At 40.7% G+C, this 15,678-nt stretch overlaps 1 protein-coding gene across 8 annotated transcripts in view; it reads right to left on the bottom strand.

Moving 5' to 3' along the window:
• RYR2 (ryanodine receptor 2) overlaps positions 1-15,678 on the bottom strand; it is a 543,025-nt gene that overhangs the window by 133,992 nt on the left and 393,355 nt on the right. For all 8 annotated transcript variants that reach the window (XM_074373272.1, XM_074373273.1, XM_074373274.1 and 5 more), the window contains 6 exons: positions 14,315-14,405; positions 12,185-12,325; positions 10,525-10,688; positions 8,204-8,282; positions 6,291-6,380; positions 5,305-5,442 (listed from right to left, as the gene is read on the bottom strand). In XM_074373272.1, the coding sequence (XP_074229373.1) occupies positions 5,305-5,442; positions 6,291-6,380; positions 8,204-8,282; positions 10,525-10,688; positions 12,185-12,325; positions 14,315-14,405 (703 nt within the window). The remainder of the gene's footprint in view (positions 1-5,304; positions 5,443-6,290; positions 6,381-8,203; positions 8,283-10,524; positions 10,689-12,184; positions 12,326-14,314; positions 14,406-15,678) is intronic.

Raw genomic sequence — 15,678 nt, 5'->3', positions numbered from 1 at the left:
CCCCTCTCAGGGTCATTAACTTTGATCACACTGGCAAATGCAATCACACTGACAAAGCCCAAGGAAAGCGACATATATGAAGTATACGAAGATTCCAGCCACTGGGAATCCTGTTTGGAAGCCAGAACTCTGCCTAACACAATGGCTAAAATCAAAAGCATTATTTTCTCCTTGTCTCCCTCCTGCCCCCGGCACGGCTGTGCTCCTACCTCACCTAACACGCCCCTCCCACCTGGCGGCCCAGTCCAGGTCCACGGCAACCACCTCTGAACACATCTCCTCACCCACCTCTCCTCCATCAGTCAGTCCTGTCTCTTCCGCAAAGTCTCTCTGGGGTACACCACCTCCCTCCATCGCCATGGTCTTTGCCCTAACTCAGGTATTCAAGGTTTTTGTTTTGTTCTGTGGGATGTATACAATCTCCTCCTGAGGAGTCTGTATGTCTGCCTTCAGTCTCCTCCTCTGATTCATTCTCTACTCAGTTGTTGGAATTATATTTCCAAATACTCATTATGTTATTCCCTGAGTTATAAACCTTTCCACTGTAAAATCTGCAGGCCTATTCATCTCAGTATTCTCAGAGTCAGGCCCCAGCCATCTCTCATCAACTTTAGGATTACAAACTGATTCCCAATCTCATCGATAATGAAATACGGCAAACATGCCTTAAAACTAATTTAAAAAGTATTAGACTCCATGCAAATTTTGTTGAATGAATGAATAGAACAGAGCTGATAGCGATACCTTTATTTGTCCTTAAAATAAAATTTTCAGTATTTAATACCTTCTTTGACCTTGTTCCTTATATGACAGAAATTTATGTCCTTTTAGCTTTAGAGTAAGTTATTGAAGCTGGTTTAAAGAACACAAGTAAATATTTGTTTATTCAGAGATAGATTATTTTCGTGTTTTGCATGACCCATTTCTTTCCTTTACATACACAGAAATCAGAAGACTGGCCAGTCTTGTAGAATTTCAAGTTAACCTGGAATACATACCATCTCTGAATTTAATTAACTCTCACCTTACTGGCAATAATAACATAACAAACATCAACCACCATGTGAATGGTTATTTTCAAGGGACATAGATTATCTCATTTAATCTTTACAACTCTGAAAAGTAGATATTCCTTTTTGCCATTTTAAACTGAGAAAAAAAAGGTTCAGAATTAAATACCTCTAACAGTCATATCGTGTAGTCAACAGTAGAAACAAGGTTTTAAAGTAATTCCTTCTGACTCCAAAGCACTTATCAAATGTCTTAAAATGTCCCCCGAGTGCTACCTGATTGGCTCCTGAGACCCCCTCCTCCCATCTCCCCGTCTCCTTGTCACTCACTCAGCTCCAACCTCCCTGGCTTCCTTGACCCTCATGTCCCAGGCCACACTTCCAACTCAGAGCATTCATGTGCATGACTTGGAACATTCTTCCCCCAAATACGTGTAACTCCCTCACCACTTTCAAGTCTGTTCAATTTATCAGCTCAATGAAATCTACTGATAACCCTGTATAAAACTGCAGCTCACCCCCAAATACCGTCCAATTCCCCCGCCCATGCACGCACAACCTGCTTTTCCACGCCGTCTTCTCTTTCCATAACATTTAATATATTTTGACCTAGTATGTCATTTACTTCTATCACTTACTTTCCCCATTGGCATGTCAGCTCCATGAGAGCAGAGGTTTTGGTCTATTCTGTTCACTGACCCATCTGAAAAGCTGACAGAGTGCACAGAACACAGCAGGTGCTCAGTAAACGTCTGCTTAAAGAAGAAATGAGTCATGCCTCTGTCCTGGCCTGCCTTTCAGTTCAAGATGGAAAACACGTTCCAGAGTTTCACTCCCATCTTCCTTTCCTTCTCAGGTTATAGGCTAATTTTAAAATCTGTTAAATAGTTTATACCATACGTATGTAATAAAAGCCAGATATAAGAAAATAAATTAAAATTGGGGAGTAAGTAAGGAATTACTCAGAACCTGTGGAATATGCTTGAAGTTGTGAGAAACGTTCTCCTTTTAGGCTGACTTGAGAGATGACCACCAAGAAGTCGAAACACAGCCACTCAGCCCCTCTCTAACGAGCATCTTGTCACTGCTGACCCCACCGGTATCTGTGCTCTCTAGTCTACACCCTACCAGGCCGTCACTGGCTTCACCCATGCCCACATGCTATCTTCACACGCAGATTACAAGGGCCTAATCGAGTGGTAAATTCCCTGGAATCATGATTCATGTGCTGTTCACGGCAAACAAAAGACATTCATAATGCTACTGAGCCACAAAAGATAACAATGATCATAATTAGGTCTAACATCGTCATTCTTTTAAGTGATTTATAAGCATTACAACATTTAATCCTCACAGCCGTCTTTTAAATTAGATGCTCTTGTCTGCTTCATTTTAAAAAAGCGAAAACTGCAGCACAGAGAGGTTGAGCAGCTTGCCCAAGCTCACAAAGAAGCTGGTGACTCCGTGGTGAGGCCAGGGTCTGACCCAGACAGGCCGTGCCCGGCCTCGCTGGGTTGTGCAGTGGCACTTACACCTGACCGAGGGCGGGCTGAGCGCAGAGGGAGGAAGCGGAGTAGATCTAGCTCCAGAGCCACATCCACACGCCATCTCAGCACCTCCACTGACGGTCCCCGCTACACAGGGATGCCGCAAAAAGTGCTCCCCCATTTACCCAAGTAAAGGAGTGTACCTGTTACACCATGGAAAGCATCTTTGTAATCACTTGGGCAATCAGTAATGCAGAGTGGAAAAGACACTGAGAAGTCTGGCGAAATTATTATCAAACAATATAATTAAGGTTAGCAATTAAGAAATGATTTTAACATTTCAGATAATGTTGGTTTATGTTTAAAGAACAGTGGAGTGAAAATAACAAGGATTGTAAGTGTATTTGTGGCGTTTGTTACTCTGCATTTCTGACACTGATACCAATATTCCTATTTTTTTCACTACTAAAAGGTCAATGTACTACAAACTAAATAAAGGCTTTATCTACCTTTGAAGAAATGCTCTCTGGCATTAAAAATGTTTAAATAATGGTGATAATAATAAGAGTTGCCGTCACTGAGGCAAACAGATGAAGTACATTTCTAGGAAGCAGTGGTCCCAGGACTGAAGTCCAGCGGTCCCCCTCCAGAGCCGTCCCTCTGAATCTGTACACTCTGCCTCGGTGCCTTGGGCATAAGCACCTCCTCGCATTGTGAAGTGATGGAGGGGCCTTAACAGTGTGTGTCGTACATCACACTTATCTCTACAGATCAGTAAGACTTAAGAGATGGTTACACAGGTATCGGTTAATAGTGCTCACTGAGGGTTTAATGGGCACTGAGAGCTACCTTAGGAGCTAAGGGGGAGTAAGGAAGAGAGGAAATACACAGTTTTTTTAAGCAATCTTGAGAAAGGTCGATTGAAATTCAGCAAAACATAATTATGATTTTGCTGGGGTTTTAAAGAAAAGGTAATCCTTTTCTGAAGATGGATTGGTTATAGCTTATGCATTACAATTTACAGAGTCTGTAAGAATTTTCGATGTTTTAGAATCACTTTATTAAATCTGTAATGAAATTCTCTATCTGACGTGACCCCACACCACTGTGGAGCTCGTGAAGTTTCCATATGGGTTACCTGCAAAAGCGTGAATTCTACCAGTTATTTCCTCTCCAGGTGAGCATGGCTAGAACGGTGGTTTGGCCCTTGGCTCTCTCACCTCCCTGGCATTCTAGAAGAAGTCTAGAGCTAGGACAGGCGGAGGCACGCTCAGCAGGCCGCCCTGCCCGCCCGCGCTGACAGCAGGGCCAGGGAAGAGGTGTGGAGAGGCAGGAACAGGAAGATGGAGCCCCCACCCCCACCCCCACCCCGCTGCTGCCCTTCCCCGCCCCCCCACACCCCCACACCCCGGGCTGTGCTCCTGCCGGGGTACACAGGCCCGGTTTTCCCGGCTAATAGACGACCTCTTTTCTGGTCTGCCTCCTACTATTTCTAGCCTTCAGTGCTGGCTGAGAGGACTGGCACCAGTACTGTCTCACTGGGTGGGCTCTCATTCAATACACGCAACTTTAAATTAGAGCACATGGTTTTGCTGTCAAGGGGAGTGGGAAAATCGACCCCATGTTTCCTAGCAAAGCTTCAAGCTACTTCCATATCTGATAATTTCCTTATTTCCTATATAACCTATAGGAAAAAAAAGAGATCGTAACATTCTCTGCACTCCGCGTATCTTGCGCAGACCACCAGCCTAAACCGTACTGCTGTAGGAGGTCTGTCTCTAAGACCAAACTGTGAGTGGTTAGGACTGGCTCTTGTTATCTTTGTATTCCTACTGCCTGGAACTCAGTTTGTGCTCAATCTTTGCTCAAACAGATTAAAGCAGAGTATAATTTAGCGAGAAATGTGTGCACACATGATAAAAAGGTAAAATGTGCTTTTATAGCTTCCACCTTCATGATACTTGAGAGAATTTAACGTAAAATATCTGCAAATCGTATTTAGCTTATGTACCACACTTAATCTATTTAACAGTATATACCAAATACAAAGCAGGTGGAGCACAGACTTTCAGTCCCTTCATTTTCTTTTTTCAAAAATGTTATCTGTAAAATGGCAATAATCAATCTACTCCTTTGGTTAAACCAAACACAGTGACCCAAGCAGTCTGAAAAGGGACAATGGCAAGTTTAGCTCCCAGGGGAAATGAAAGGGCCAGCTGGTATCTGGTCCCCACCTTGACCCCTAGGTCCTCTGGGTCAAGGCTGTCCTCTCTCTCCCATCAGAGCACTGAGCCCCACAGCCAGGCCGAGCTGGGACCTGGCTGGCAGGACCTCCCTGAAGTGACCAGGGATGTGCCCTATGACGGCGGCTCTGCCTGGCCGGCTGCACATCCTCTCTGCGTCGGTGGGCAGGTGCCCGGGCTCACTCAAATGGAACATCCATGAAGGTTTCAGATCCAGATCCTAAGAACCAAGCTTAGGAAAGGAGACCAGCTCTCCAGACGACCTAATTGGAGGTGAGGAACACATGCTACACCCTTCATGAGTGCAACTTCAAGACTCCGTCACTGGGGACTTCTTTATACACTGTCAGACGCACAACATGATATACAAAATTCCAGTGCGTTAACCAAGACTTAAATGCACGTAAAAGTAAAGACAAAGGAACAGAATTTTCCCCTCTTCTAAATTTTATGTTTATCCTCAGAATTTTCAAATGAGCTGTTTTGGAAAACATAGTAATCAAATGAACTATTGGAATTACTTCAAAAGAACATGAACAATGCAGCCAACACCGTGACCCTCACCTGGCTTGTCTGAGAAATGCGACGAGTCCGGTTGTAAAGGGCCATGCTGTCTCCCTCCCGTGTCCTTTCAATCCTCCACCCCCAAGCCAGCATAGTTTTTAAAGATTCTTTGATTGGCCAGCGATAAATTTCTTTTTCCTAGAAACAAAAACAAAAACAAAAAAGAAAAGAACAGAAAAAGAAAGAAAAAGCAAAAGAAGAAAAAAAAAGAGAAAGAAAAGGGTGGGGCATTATGAACCTAAATAAAAGAAGTATTTAATGCTTTGTTCTGAAATACTCCGCCTTCACTTAAAATTTTTTGATTGTCATCATTTAAAAATAAAAAAGGAAAGTAAAAATTCTGAAGAGCAGAGTGTGAGCTGAGATGGAGTCTGGCTTCTAAGAGGGATCCTAGCTTATTAAGCATGAGGTTAATTCCCTTTAGTTTCCCAGCTCCTGGTTCTTCAGACAGAAACTAGAAAGGAGAAACACAATTAGGAAAAAGTGCCAGATTGTATGGCACGTGCTTGAAGGCTTCTCTACCATCTGAATAAACAGAGAAGTAACTTCCTTCCTAAGCACCAAGCTAGAAAATTCTTTTCACTAGATTTACTGAGATCTTGATTTCTCTCCAAAGAAGTAAGATACATGAAAAACAAGTAATAAGTGTATCAAAATAGATTACCTCATTATTCCTCATCAAAAAACTCTTAAGAAAATTTTCTAAAGTTCTTAAAAATATAGGAGAGGAATAAAAATCTAAAAGAAACAGAAAAATATTAAATAGGGAAGAAAATAACCAATTAAATACTGACAAAAAAGGGGACTGCAGAGAAAAAGACAAAGGATAAAAAATAAAAACTGGGACCTTTGAGAAAAGGTAAAAACAGTATATTCAAAGTAAGGAAGACATTTTAGTAAGAAATTTCCATAGCAAAGAAAAGACTCTCCCCCTCGAATTAAAACTGTATAGCCCAAAATATAATAAAACAAAATAAACACCTCACCTTTTCAGATAACAGCTTATATGGCTTCATTAATGGCTGAACTTTAGATGAGTCTGAATATATTTCTCCATAAATCCATCCATTTGCCAACTAAAAAAATTCAAAATCATTTTATAGGCATTAATTTTAGAGGGTGTAGGTGTGCATGTGTTTAAGTGTGTACTTGACAAAATAAATCTAAAATGAACCAAGACAAGGATTGCTTGGGATTTTATCCAGCATAAGTCAGTGTACAGACTTCCTCCCTAGTCAATATGATATCGAGCAATCACCTGGAGCAACTCTTTCCTCCAGAGACGAAAGCGCCCAGTCCTCCTTAGTCAGGTCTGAGACCAGGTCACAGACCCAGAGGAAGCTCAGGCTGCAGCGTCCTGTGACACGCGGATGTGAGAGCTCATTTGAAACAGAAGATTCGGGGCAGCTGCTTTATTTGGAAGCCTCCCTGAATAATGCTACCTGTTTTGCCAATCCTACATTCAGTCACCTTCAGTACATTCGTCTCCATTACTGCCCATGTAATTTTGCACATATCACCGTTTCCCTGTCTTGTTTCACGTCTGTCTATGCGGTAACGAGACTGGAAGAGCTCAGGACGGTCTTCCTGTAAATTTCCTCTCCCTCACCACCCCCGCCAGCTCAGTACCTACTGGAATCTTTTTATAAAACAGGCACTTAACTCCTACTGACTAACCTAGTAAATCCACTAAATTACTGAACAAAGAGACACAGGCTCAACAAAACAAAAAGGGGGTTTCTGAGAGGGAGTGAGGGCTGGCTGGACAGGGCAAGAACGTGAAGCTTGACAGGGTGACGCTGGGTCGCTACGTAACACAGGCAGCTTTTGGACCCTCTGCTGTTTGATTCTCACTTCGCCAAATCAGTACATGCTTATTTTAGATTCCTGCATCGTCTCAGCTTAATCCCTCTGACAAGTCTATTTTCACCATCCTCTCTCAAGTTTAACGAGGTTCAACTTAAATGTAACTGCTCTGGTATGACATCTCCTCCAGAAAAGCGTCTTGATATGCAGGCAGGACTTGTGTCACAGATCGCGTCTGCTTCAGTTCTCTCATTCGGGTTGGTTTCCTTTTTTTTTACATCGGAGTCTAGTTGATTTACCACGTTGTGTTGTTAGTTCCTAGTGATACAGTTATACGCATATATTCTTTTTCAGGTTCTTTTCCATTGTAGGTTATTACAAGATACTGAATACAGTTCCCTGTGCTGCATAGTAGGACCTCGTTGTTTATCTATTTTATACACAGTAGTTTAGAAAACGAACTTACACTTACAAAAGGGGAAAGGCGAAGAGGGATAAATTACAAGTTTGGAATTAACAGATACAAACTACTATATATAAAATGGTTTTCTTTTCTTGACAAAACAAATAAAACCTGCCATCTTCCCAGGTAAGTGAACCACAGACCTACTTAGTAGTAAGAAGTAAGTCAGAAGAGCAGAAGGTGCAAATAATCACTAAACCCTGATAAGTGATTTTCAAGACTTTATCTAATATAAAATTACACATAAAGCTAAAGTTCCCTTAAAAGATTTCTGGACCCAGACTCTCCGTTTCTTACTGAAGCCCTTGATGATTATTACTTTTTACTCCCACAAAAAGATGTATGTTTAGAAACATACATGATTTAACTAATATATTTTTTGAACTTTTAGCACTGTGCTTTTTTATGAACTCAAATATTCTTATCTGTGTATGTGTAATATGTGTATCAGTGGCAGAACTAAATATTATATTAGGCTAAATATTATTTTAACATATCATAATTAAACATTCTTTCCAAATCTGAAGCTCTCACTTTTCAGTGGAAAACTGTCATGGTCAGAAATGTCTGAGCCATGGCCAGTCATTAGGTACGTTCACTACTGAATAAAAGGGACATTCTGACTTTTACCTTGTCCATCGACCATTTGTCATGGGAATGCTCTGCATATTTGCTAATGAAGTACTCCAACTTCTCAGGAATTGTGATACTATGAGAAAAACAAACAAAGAAAGGCTTGATTTTCACAGGACTTACAAGGAATCATATTAATAATTTACTCACAGCTTATGATTGCTTAAATCCCATTCAATGCATGACTTAAACTGTTTTAACAAGGTCTAACTTTTCCATATTGTAGGAACAATATAAGAAAAATCAAGCAGATAATGTTCTATCTGCCCATCTTATATTGATTCATCCTTGATGTCTTCATGTAAGTTATATACAAGAACAATTACACAAAGAATAAGTAAAAATAATTAAAATGTATTCAAAGACGAGGACAATACATTATACCAAAAGTTTTAAAAAATCTGAATGAAGATAAAGTTAGATTCAACAAGCTTAGACATACTTCTTTCCCACATTCGTTATTCTTGTGAAGTTATTTTTCCTTTTTGACTTAAGTCTCTTCTGCTACAACTATAAATGGGTAAAAGACTGCTGAAATCTCACCAGTTACATTTTGTAAATTTTACATTAATTTCATACAACTAGTGGTGTGTTAATGATTTTAAATGTTAATGGTCGATACATAAATTCTAAATGTTACTAGTGTGCACTAGAGGGAAAAAAGTAATTGACCGATTCATGCTTTATGATTTTGTAACACTTCTTCTTGATTTCTTTCCTGTTTAAATGAATACTTAATCCCTTGAACAAATGCTGAGTCCATGCAACTGGTGACCAGGTCTGATGGTAAATCCGATGGTAAATCTAAGACTTGGGAATATCACATAGGTCTATGAATGGAAAATAAAATATGCATGTAATTCCATTCACGAATGAAAATATGTGAATGCAATTAACTTTGAGAATAGAATGGCAAGGGAAACCTAGAATAATGAGATGGTTTACTATTCTTTTCCACCAATGTTATCAGTTAGTAACTGAACGACAGGACATACACATACTTAAAACACAGTATGTAAAAATCACAGAAATGTAGAAATTACTGACATTACTATGCAAACATAACCTGTTAAGAGGCCCCCAAAGGGGCACGCTTAGGTAAATTAGTGTACATGCCCAACGTTTATTAACTAATAGGATGTTATTAATCAACACCGAAGTCATGACATTGTTCTGATGTTATTTTAAAATCCTGGATGACATGGTATGTGAGCAAACCACAAACTTACCCATGTAGCAATGTGCACATGTGATATTCTGGTTTACTTACTTTAGAAGAGACACAAAGGATCAATCACATAAGCCAAACCCTGGGTGGGTGGAGTCTTTCTCACAGGACTGTCATCAAATACCAAACATGCAAATTTATGGCATTATCAAACTAATGGCATACCACTTGGGTTGAATTTTGATCCGGTAGAAAGCTAAACCAGCTGGGGGGCCACCCAGAGGCCTGGAAGCTGAACTCCCCAGCACATTCAGACTCCCAGGACGGTTCACTATCAAGTGACTACCAGGCTAATCCTGATCTCACGGAGTCACCAAGGAACGGGCAAGACAAGGTGGCGTGAACAGCCGCTTCTCTGCAAGTGGGAGACCAGGGTCCTACTTGAAGACGGTAACAACAACAACGGAAGTGCTGAGACTCCAAACCCTGCCGTGCCCAGACGCCCTATCTGTAGAACAACTTGTGCAAGTAGGTACGTGGAAGAAGCTTCCTGACGTTAAGCAACGTGTGATCTGTGGTTGAGGCTGTCACACTGCCTTCTGACCGCATGCTGAACTGTCCGCAAATGTTCTCACTTCACGTTCCCTGCACTCTCATGCTGCGCTTGACGATGCTGAACGTTGGCTGCTAACCCTAGGCCTTGCTAAGGCCTCGATGTAGTGACGGTGAAGTGATGTCCTGCGGCTCACGGAAACAGCTTTGCGCTGCGTGCTGGGAGCACCCCGAGCCACAGACTCTACACGGGTTGGCTGCAATGATTAATAAACATTTAGGGCAAAATTTCAACTAAAAATGTAACTGATATACTTCCTTGACTCTCATTATTACAGAGCTTACCACGTGGTTACACACAGAGAATCCTGATTGCGTTAAGAGGGGATCCCTTAGACGATACATCTTATCTACCTCTGATATTTGTATAACCATTATTATTGCTACCATCATTGCATCAAGTCCAGGGACCCCTATTAAAAGGATACCAATTCAAAGGGGGCATGGATTAGAGAAAGTTCACTTTAGTACCTTATTCAATTTCAGACTTCACACATCATTTACAATAAAAATCTGCTGCAATAGAAAGAGTCCATACTTTGAGGTATCAACAGGTTGTGGGTTAAAGTTCCCTTCAGAATCCATTGATGACTGTTTTTCCATCATACTGACATAATTTGACTCCATGTAGTCTGGGGGCAAAGCTCCTGCAACTGCGCTCAGGCAAGGCAGTGCCAGTTTGAAAAGTTCTTGTTCATATTTCTGGGAAGAAACGGAGGACCGAAAAAATAAATACTCCATGACTACGTAGCAAAAGTTGTCAGCCTGATCCCTGCAGCTGATATGATGTTGTAGGAGAAAATATGAATTATCCTGGGCTAACTCAACTCCCCAACAGTATCTTTTTCTGGAAAATGGAAAATACAGCCTGAAATCCCATCAAACATAGGAGAAATGGAAGCTTTTTATTGCCATTGTACCATAAGAAGAATCAAATCTTTGCTTCTCTAAAAGTTTATTCTCCAATATTTGAAATGAAGTGACCTTGACTATTGTTAAGTGTATAACATGTCCTTACAACATAAACATAATTTCAACGATATGATCCTTCCAGGTAGCTACAGATCATTGCTGCACCATGTTATAAAGCCTATACATGAAAAATACCTAAAGCGTAACATCCCAGAGAGTAAGAAATTTTAACAATCTGTAGCGTAACATCCCAGAGATTAAGAAATTTTAACAATCTGTACTGTGTTACAAAGGTATGAAAAATAAAACTCTGAACTGAGAAAGAAATTCTATAGGAAACATGCATAATCAAAACTTTCGCAAAGTATTTGTATATTAGTTACATAATTAGTTAAATTTGTATTTGTAGATTTTTAAAAAATCAAAAATAGTAATTATTTAAGTTATCTCACTTCAAAGGATCAGTTTTCAATTAAAGTTGCTAATTCATCTAAAATTACCTTCTACATGTTATTTTAAAAGGGCTCTTGGTTTACCAAAGGCAATTCAGCAAGAAAAAGCAGCAAAAAGTATCTACCAAATGTAATCACAGATAAAACTCCCTCATCATGTAACGGACTTCTGGTTACACTATTTCGGTCATCTGACAATGCCTGCTTGCAAATTCAAATTGATTTTGGTTACTAACTTAAGCGTAAGCATACAAAGCACGCTGTCCTGCTTCTCTCTGAAATACTACGCTCCCATCGTCTGAAAGTGTATGAACTGTTCATTCATACACATGGCAACTGAAAGGGAACGCCACGTGCATTGAGCATCACTGAGTGCAGGCACTTCAATCTCCACAGCAGCGAAGCACGAAGTCAGTAAGGCCACTGGAATATGGTACTTTTATGAGACTCAGTATTTCATATTTTTACGTTTGATAGGATTTCTTCAGGCTTTATGAGATTGGAGAGGCGACTAACTAGGGAGGGTTTGAGTACAAGTAAGTCCAAGTGCACCAGAAATTTATCAACCCATGTACCTCATTTTCCAAAATGCTTAGCCATCTTAAAACCAGAAAGTATTACAATCACAAGGGACATGTTACCATAATGTTATGCAAAGTCAATATAAATTGCATTTTCAACATGTGTTATAAATTAAGAGGAAAATTAAAACTATGTCAATCTTGAAAAGCAAAGATAGCATCCCACCATTCCACTAGGAATACTCTCTTATGAAGAGCCTACGACTTTTACATTATTTTATTACACAAATAAACCCACAAAATATTAAATTACCTTTTGAGACAGTGCATCAAAAATGCCCCAGAACAACTTTCTTGATAAATGAAGTTCTTCTTCTGAGGCAGCTCCAAAGTTTCCCCACCCTCCAGGCAGGCAGTAATATTTCCAGCATCTTTCATAATGATTTGTCAGCAGCTGGGTGGGAAAACAATTATAAAAGCACTGAGCTAAGGACACCTCTTAGATTTTTCTCATTTCCTCCCAAACGACATTCTAAGGTCCTGCAATAAGGCCAACTGAAACGAAGCCATTCGAGCCCACAGGAACTCTCTGGGTTGGAATAGTATTCCCTTGCATATGATGTCTCTTTAAAATTTAACTCTGATCACAGTATGAAGACCACGCATTCAATTTCACAAATAACTCTATCTTGAACAGCATTCTTTATGAGGTTGTTTAGTTATCTGTGTATTCCTGGGTTCTGCTTCAGTTGCTATCATATGCTCAGAAGTCTATGAACTGTTATCCCCTGGAATCCATGCAGGTAACGAAGGGATTGAAGTCAGGGTGACCCAAAGGCACATGTAAGTATCTCTAGCATACAGCAGCTAAAATGTGCATTCTCAGGGAACAACAGTGCTGAATATTTTTGCTTCTTCTCTGCCTGTCCTTAATCTCCACACTTTATTATTTGCTTCAGAACTGACATTTCTAAGTAAACTTCCCAAACTGCTCTACTCCAAAAATTTCTTAATCTACATATCTTGGGTGGTTCTGGATGTAATTTATTATCTTACTGAATGTCTATGTTGTTTAAGCTTTTATTTATAAATATTTTGTAGGACTAAATTGGAAATTCAAAGGCAACAATAGAATGTTTCAATCTCTTGGTAGCTCTTTGGATAATTTATTCATGATTTATAAACCAAGAAATATTCACAACTATTTGCCAAATTAATACAGTGATCTTTGAATCAACTATAAATTTTTGAACTCTCTTTCCTATATCTAAGAAGGAAAATAAATTAATAAGGATTACTCTTATTAAAGCTAACTAATCTCTTATTGTAGAAATATTTCTTCTTGTTTGGTTTCCCTCTCAGTTACAAAACACACATACACACAAAATTTAGGAATCTCAAATGATGAAATACAGGGAACTAATTTGCTTGGAGTAACATGGAAATATCTATAATGCAAAAAAGACCTTTATCACATAAAATGCTACTGTATCTTTTTACAGGGTCCAGTTTATTTGTATCAAGAAAATTTTGCATGACAAGCACTATCCTAGGTGATAAAAACTGTAAAAATGGGATATTCAGCAAGGGTATAATATACTTTGCGTAATTCATTAATTTCTCTAAATTTATTAAAGCAAAATCAATTTTTATAGAGAAAGACTGTTTTTGTTAAATATCCAGGTGTGCTTAGTTTAATAGCAGCTCACTTTTACCTCAGGCCTCCTTTTGCAGCATTACTCCTGGGTGGCCAAGAGGGAAAAATGAAGCTCAACAGTCGGCAGAGCTGGGCAGCCGCCTTTAAAAATCCGCAACCGTACAATGGCCTCCACGCACAGACCGCACTGCCAGATGTATTAGCAGACACCTAATACCTTAACCCTGAGTCTGGAGCGGGGTGTCAGGTGATGGGAAAATATCCCCAAGTCAGTAAGACAGCATGAGACGAGACTGTTCACGAACAGAACGACGAGGCCGGGTGGAGAAAATGCAGTGACCTTCCTACCTTCTCTGACAGAGTGTAACAGCATATACAGACAGACCACCTTTGAACCTCATGAAACGGTGTTTGGAGGCTGTCATCTGATTACCAACTTGGGAAGCGCCGTTAAAGCCTGCACTTTATCTCTGGAGGCGGCGGCCACAGGAGGCCAGGCCTCGCGCCACGTGTGACAGCCTGAGAATGTCCTGGCTCACCTTTCCCCTGTGGCCCGTTTTTTCCCATTGGTTTCCATTTCCACTGACTTACAGTAAATCAGCCTGAGCCTTTCTCTGGTCTTTCACTGTTTATTTTCAGTTGAGGTACACGTATCCATAACTTACATGCCCATTTCAATAACTGGGGTTTTTCCAGCATCAAAATACGATATATGTACGTATTATAACAGGAAGCAAAGTCGGAGGATCCAGTAAGCAAATCACGACAAACGTTTCCTGCACTTACCTTAAGAGGCATCTTTGCATGTTCATTTAATAGTGGAACATCAAACACTAATCTTCTGAGTAAGTGCTGCATCATAGAAGGTCTCAGTTGGCTGGGGGAACAGAGCTAGCTTTAACAACGGGCATTTGATGATGTTTAAGCTAAGGAGACAATTCATTTGATTATACACGCCAAGAACCTGGACCTATGTGTCTCTTCAGATGATGCTAATTTTAGGGGTTTCTAATCCGAAGGTTAACCAATAGTTATTACAGAACCTTATAAAAGGCTCCGGATCACCTCAAGCCCCCAATCTGCAGACCAGTCCTCATTTGCTACAGGAGCTGCTTTCCCTCTGCGCCTGCCCTGCCCACCACTCCCAGCTACAGACCCCACTGCTCCTGTTAATTTAGTAAGTGCTTCTTCCCTGACTGCAGTGGGTGCGAAGGGTCTGCAGGGACCAGATGAGGAGCAGAAAGAAGGAGAGAAACAGACTGAGACAGAAACCTTGCCAGAGAGGAAGGAAAGAAAATGAACACACAGTGAACATCCACTGTGTTGGGCAACCCTAAGTGCTTCATCTTACCTAATATTTAGAAAAAAAATCCGCAAAATCAGTATTTTGATTCCATTTTACAGAAATGTAGGGTCAGGGAAGTTATAAAGTAATTTCCCTTTTTTTTTTTTTAATCTCTCTCAGCCCCATCTGGCTTCTAAATCCATCACTCACTCCATCATGAGTGAGAGAGACCTTCCCTTCACAACGTGCTGGCTGGCAGCAAGCGTTCACCCCACAAGGGCTCTTGTCAACTAGAAAGAAACCGCTACCCTAGCAACGGTCTGAGAAATGGCCACTTGCACTGCCAGAACTTCAAAAGGAGAAGACATGCTTCTGGTTTTCACCGGAAGACCTCCGAACACCTCTGTCTCCAGGAGGTGGCTTTCCAGGCTGGAGGAAGGAGTCTTCATCACTGTCACACACAGGTAATGCTTTAATATTATACTGTATCTTTATTAAGTCTCCCTTCTCCTCTTCTCTTCTGGAAGAGGAGTTAAAACCATCACACACGGTCAAAAGGGGAGAGTCTACAATCTTACACTAAGGTGGCCAGGGACTCCTCACATCATCACCTCCCCACCAGCACCCAGAAGCGCATCCTCGTCCAACACGGCATCCAATGGCCGGATGCCCAGAAAGTCGTGGAGGAGTCTTCCTGACCCTGACCAGGAGCGAGGGTGCACCGGCAAGTATCAAGCCTCAGGACACAAAAGTCCATAGAATGAATTCATTTTTTTGTCCAGAAATTGTTGCCAAAATTCATGACAATTTGTCAAGGGTGCAGAGTAAATTTTCTTCCTTAAAGAAGGAGAAACTTGGTATAGAC

The sequence above is a fragment of the Camelus bactrianus genome, chromosome 11 (genome assembly GCF_048773025.1).
Source record: "Camelus bactrianus isolate YW-2024 breed Bactrian camel chromosome 11, ASM4877302v1, whole genome shotgun sequence".
Taxonomy (NCBI): Eukaryota; Metazoa; Chordata; class Mammalia; order Artiodactyla; family Camelidae; genus Camelus; species Camelus bactrianus.
This window is presented reverse-complemented; position numbering and strand designations above follow the sequence as displayed.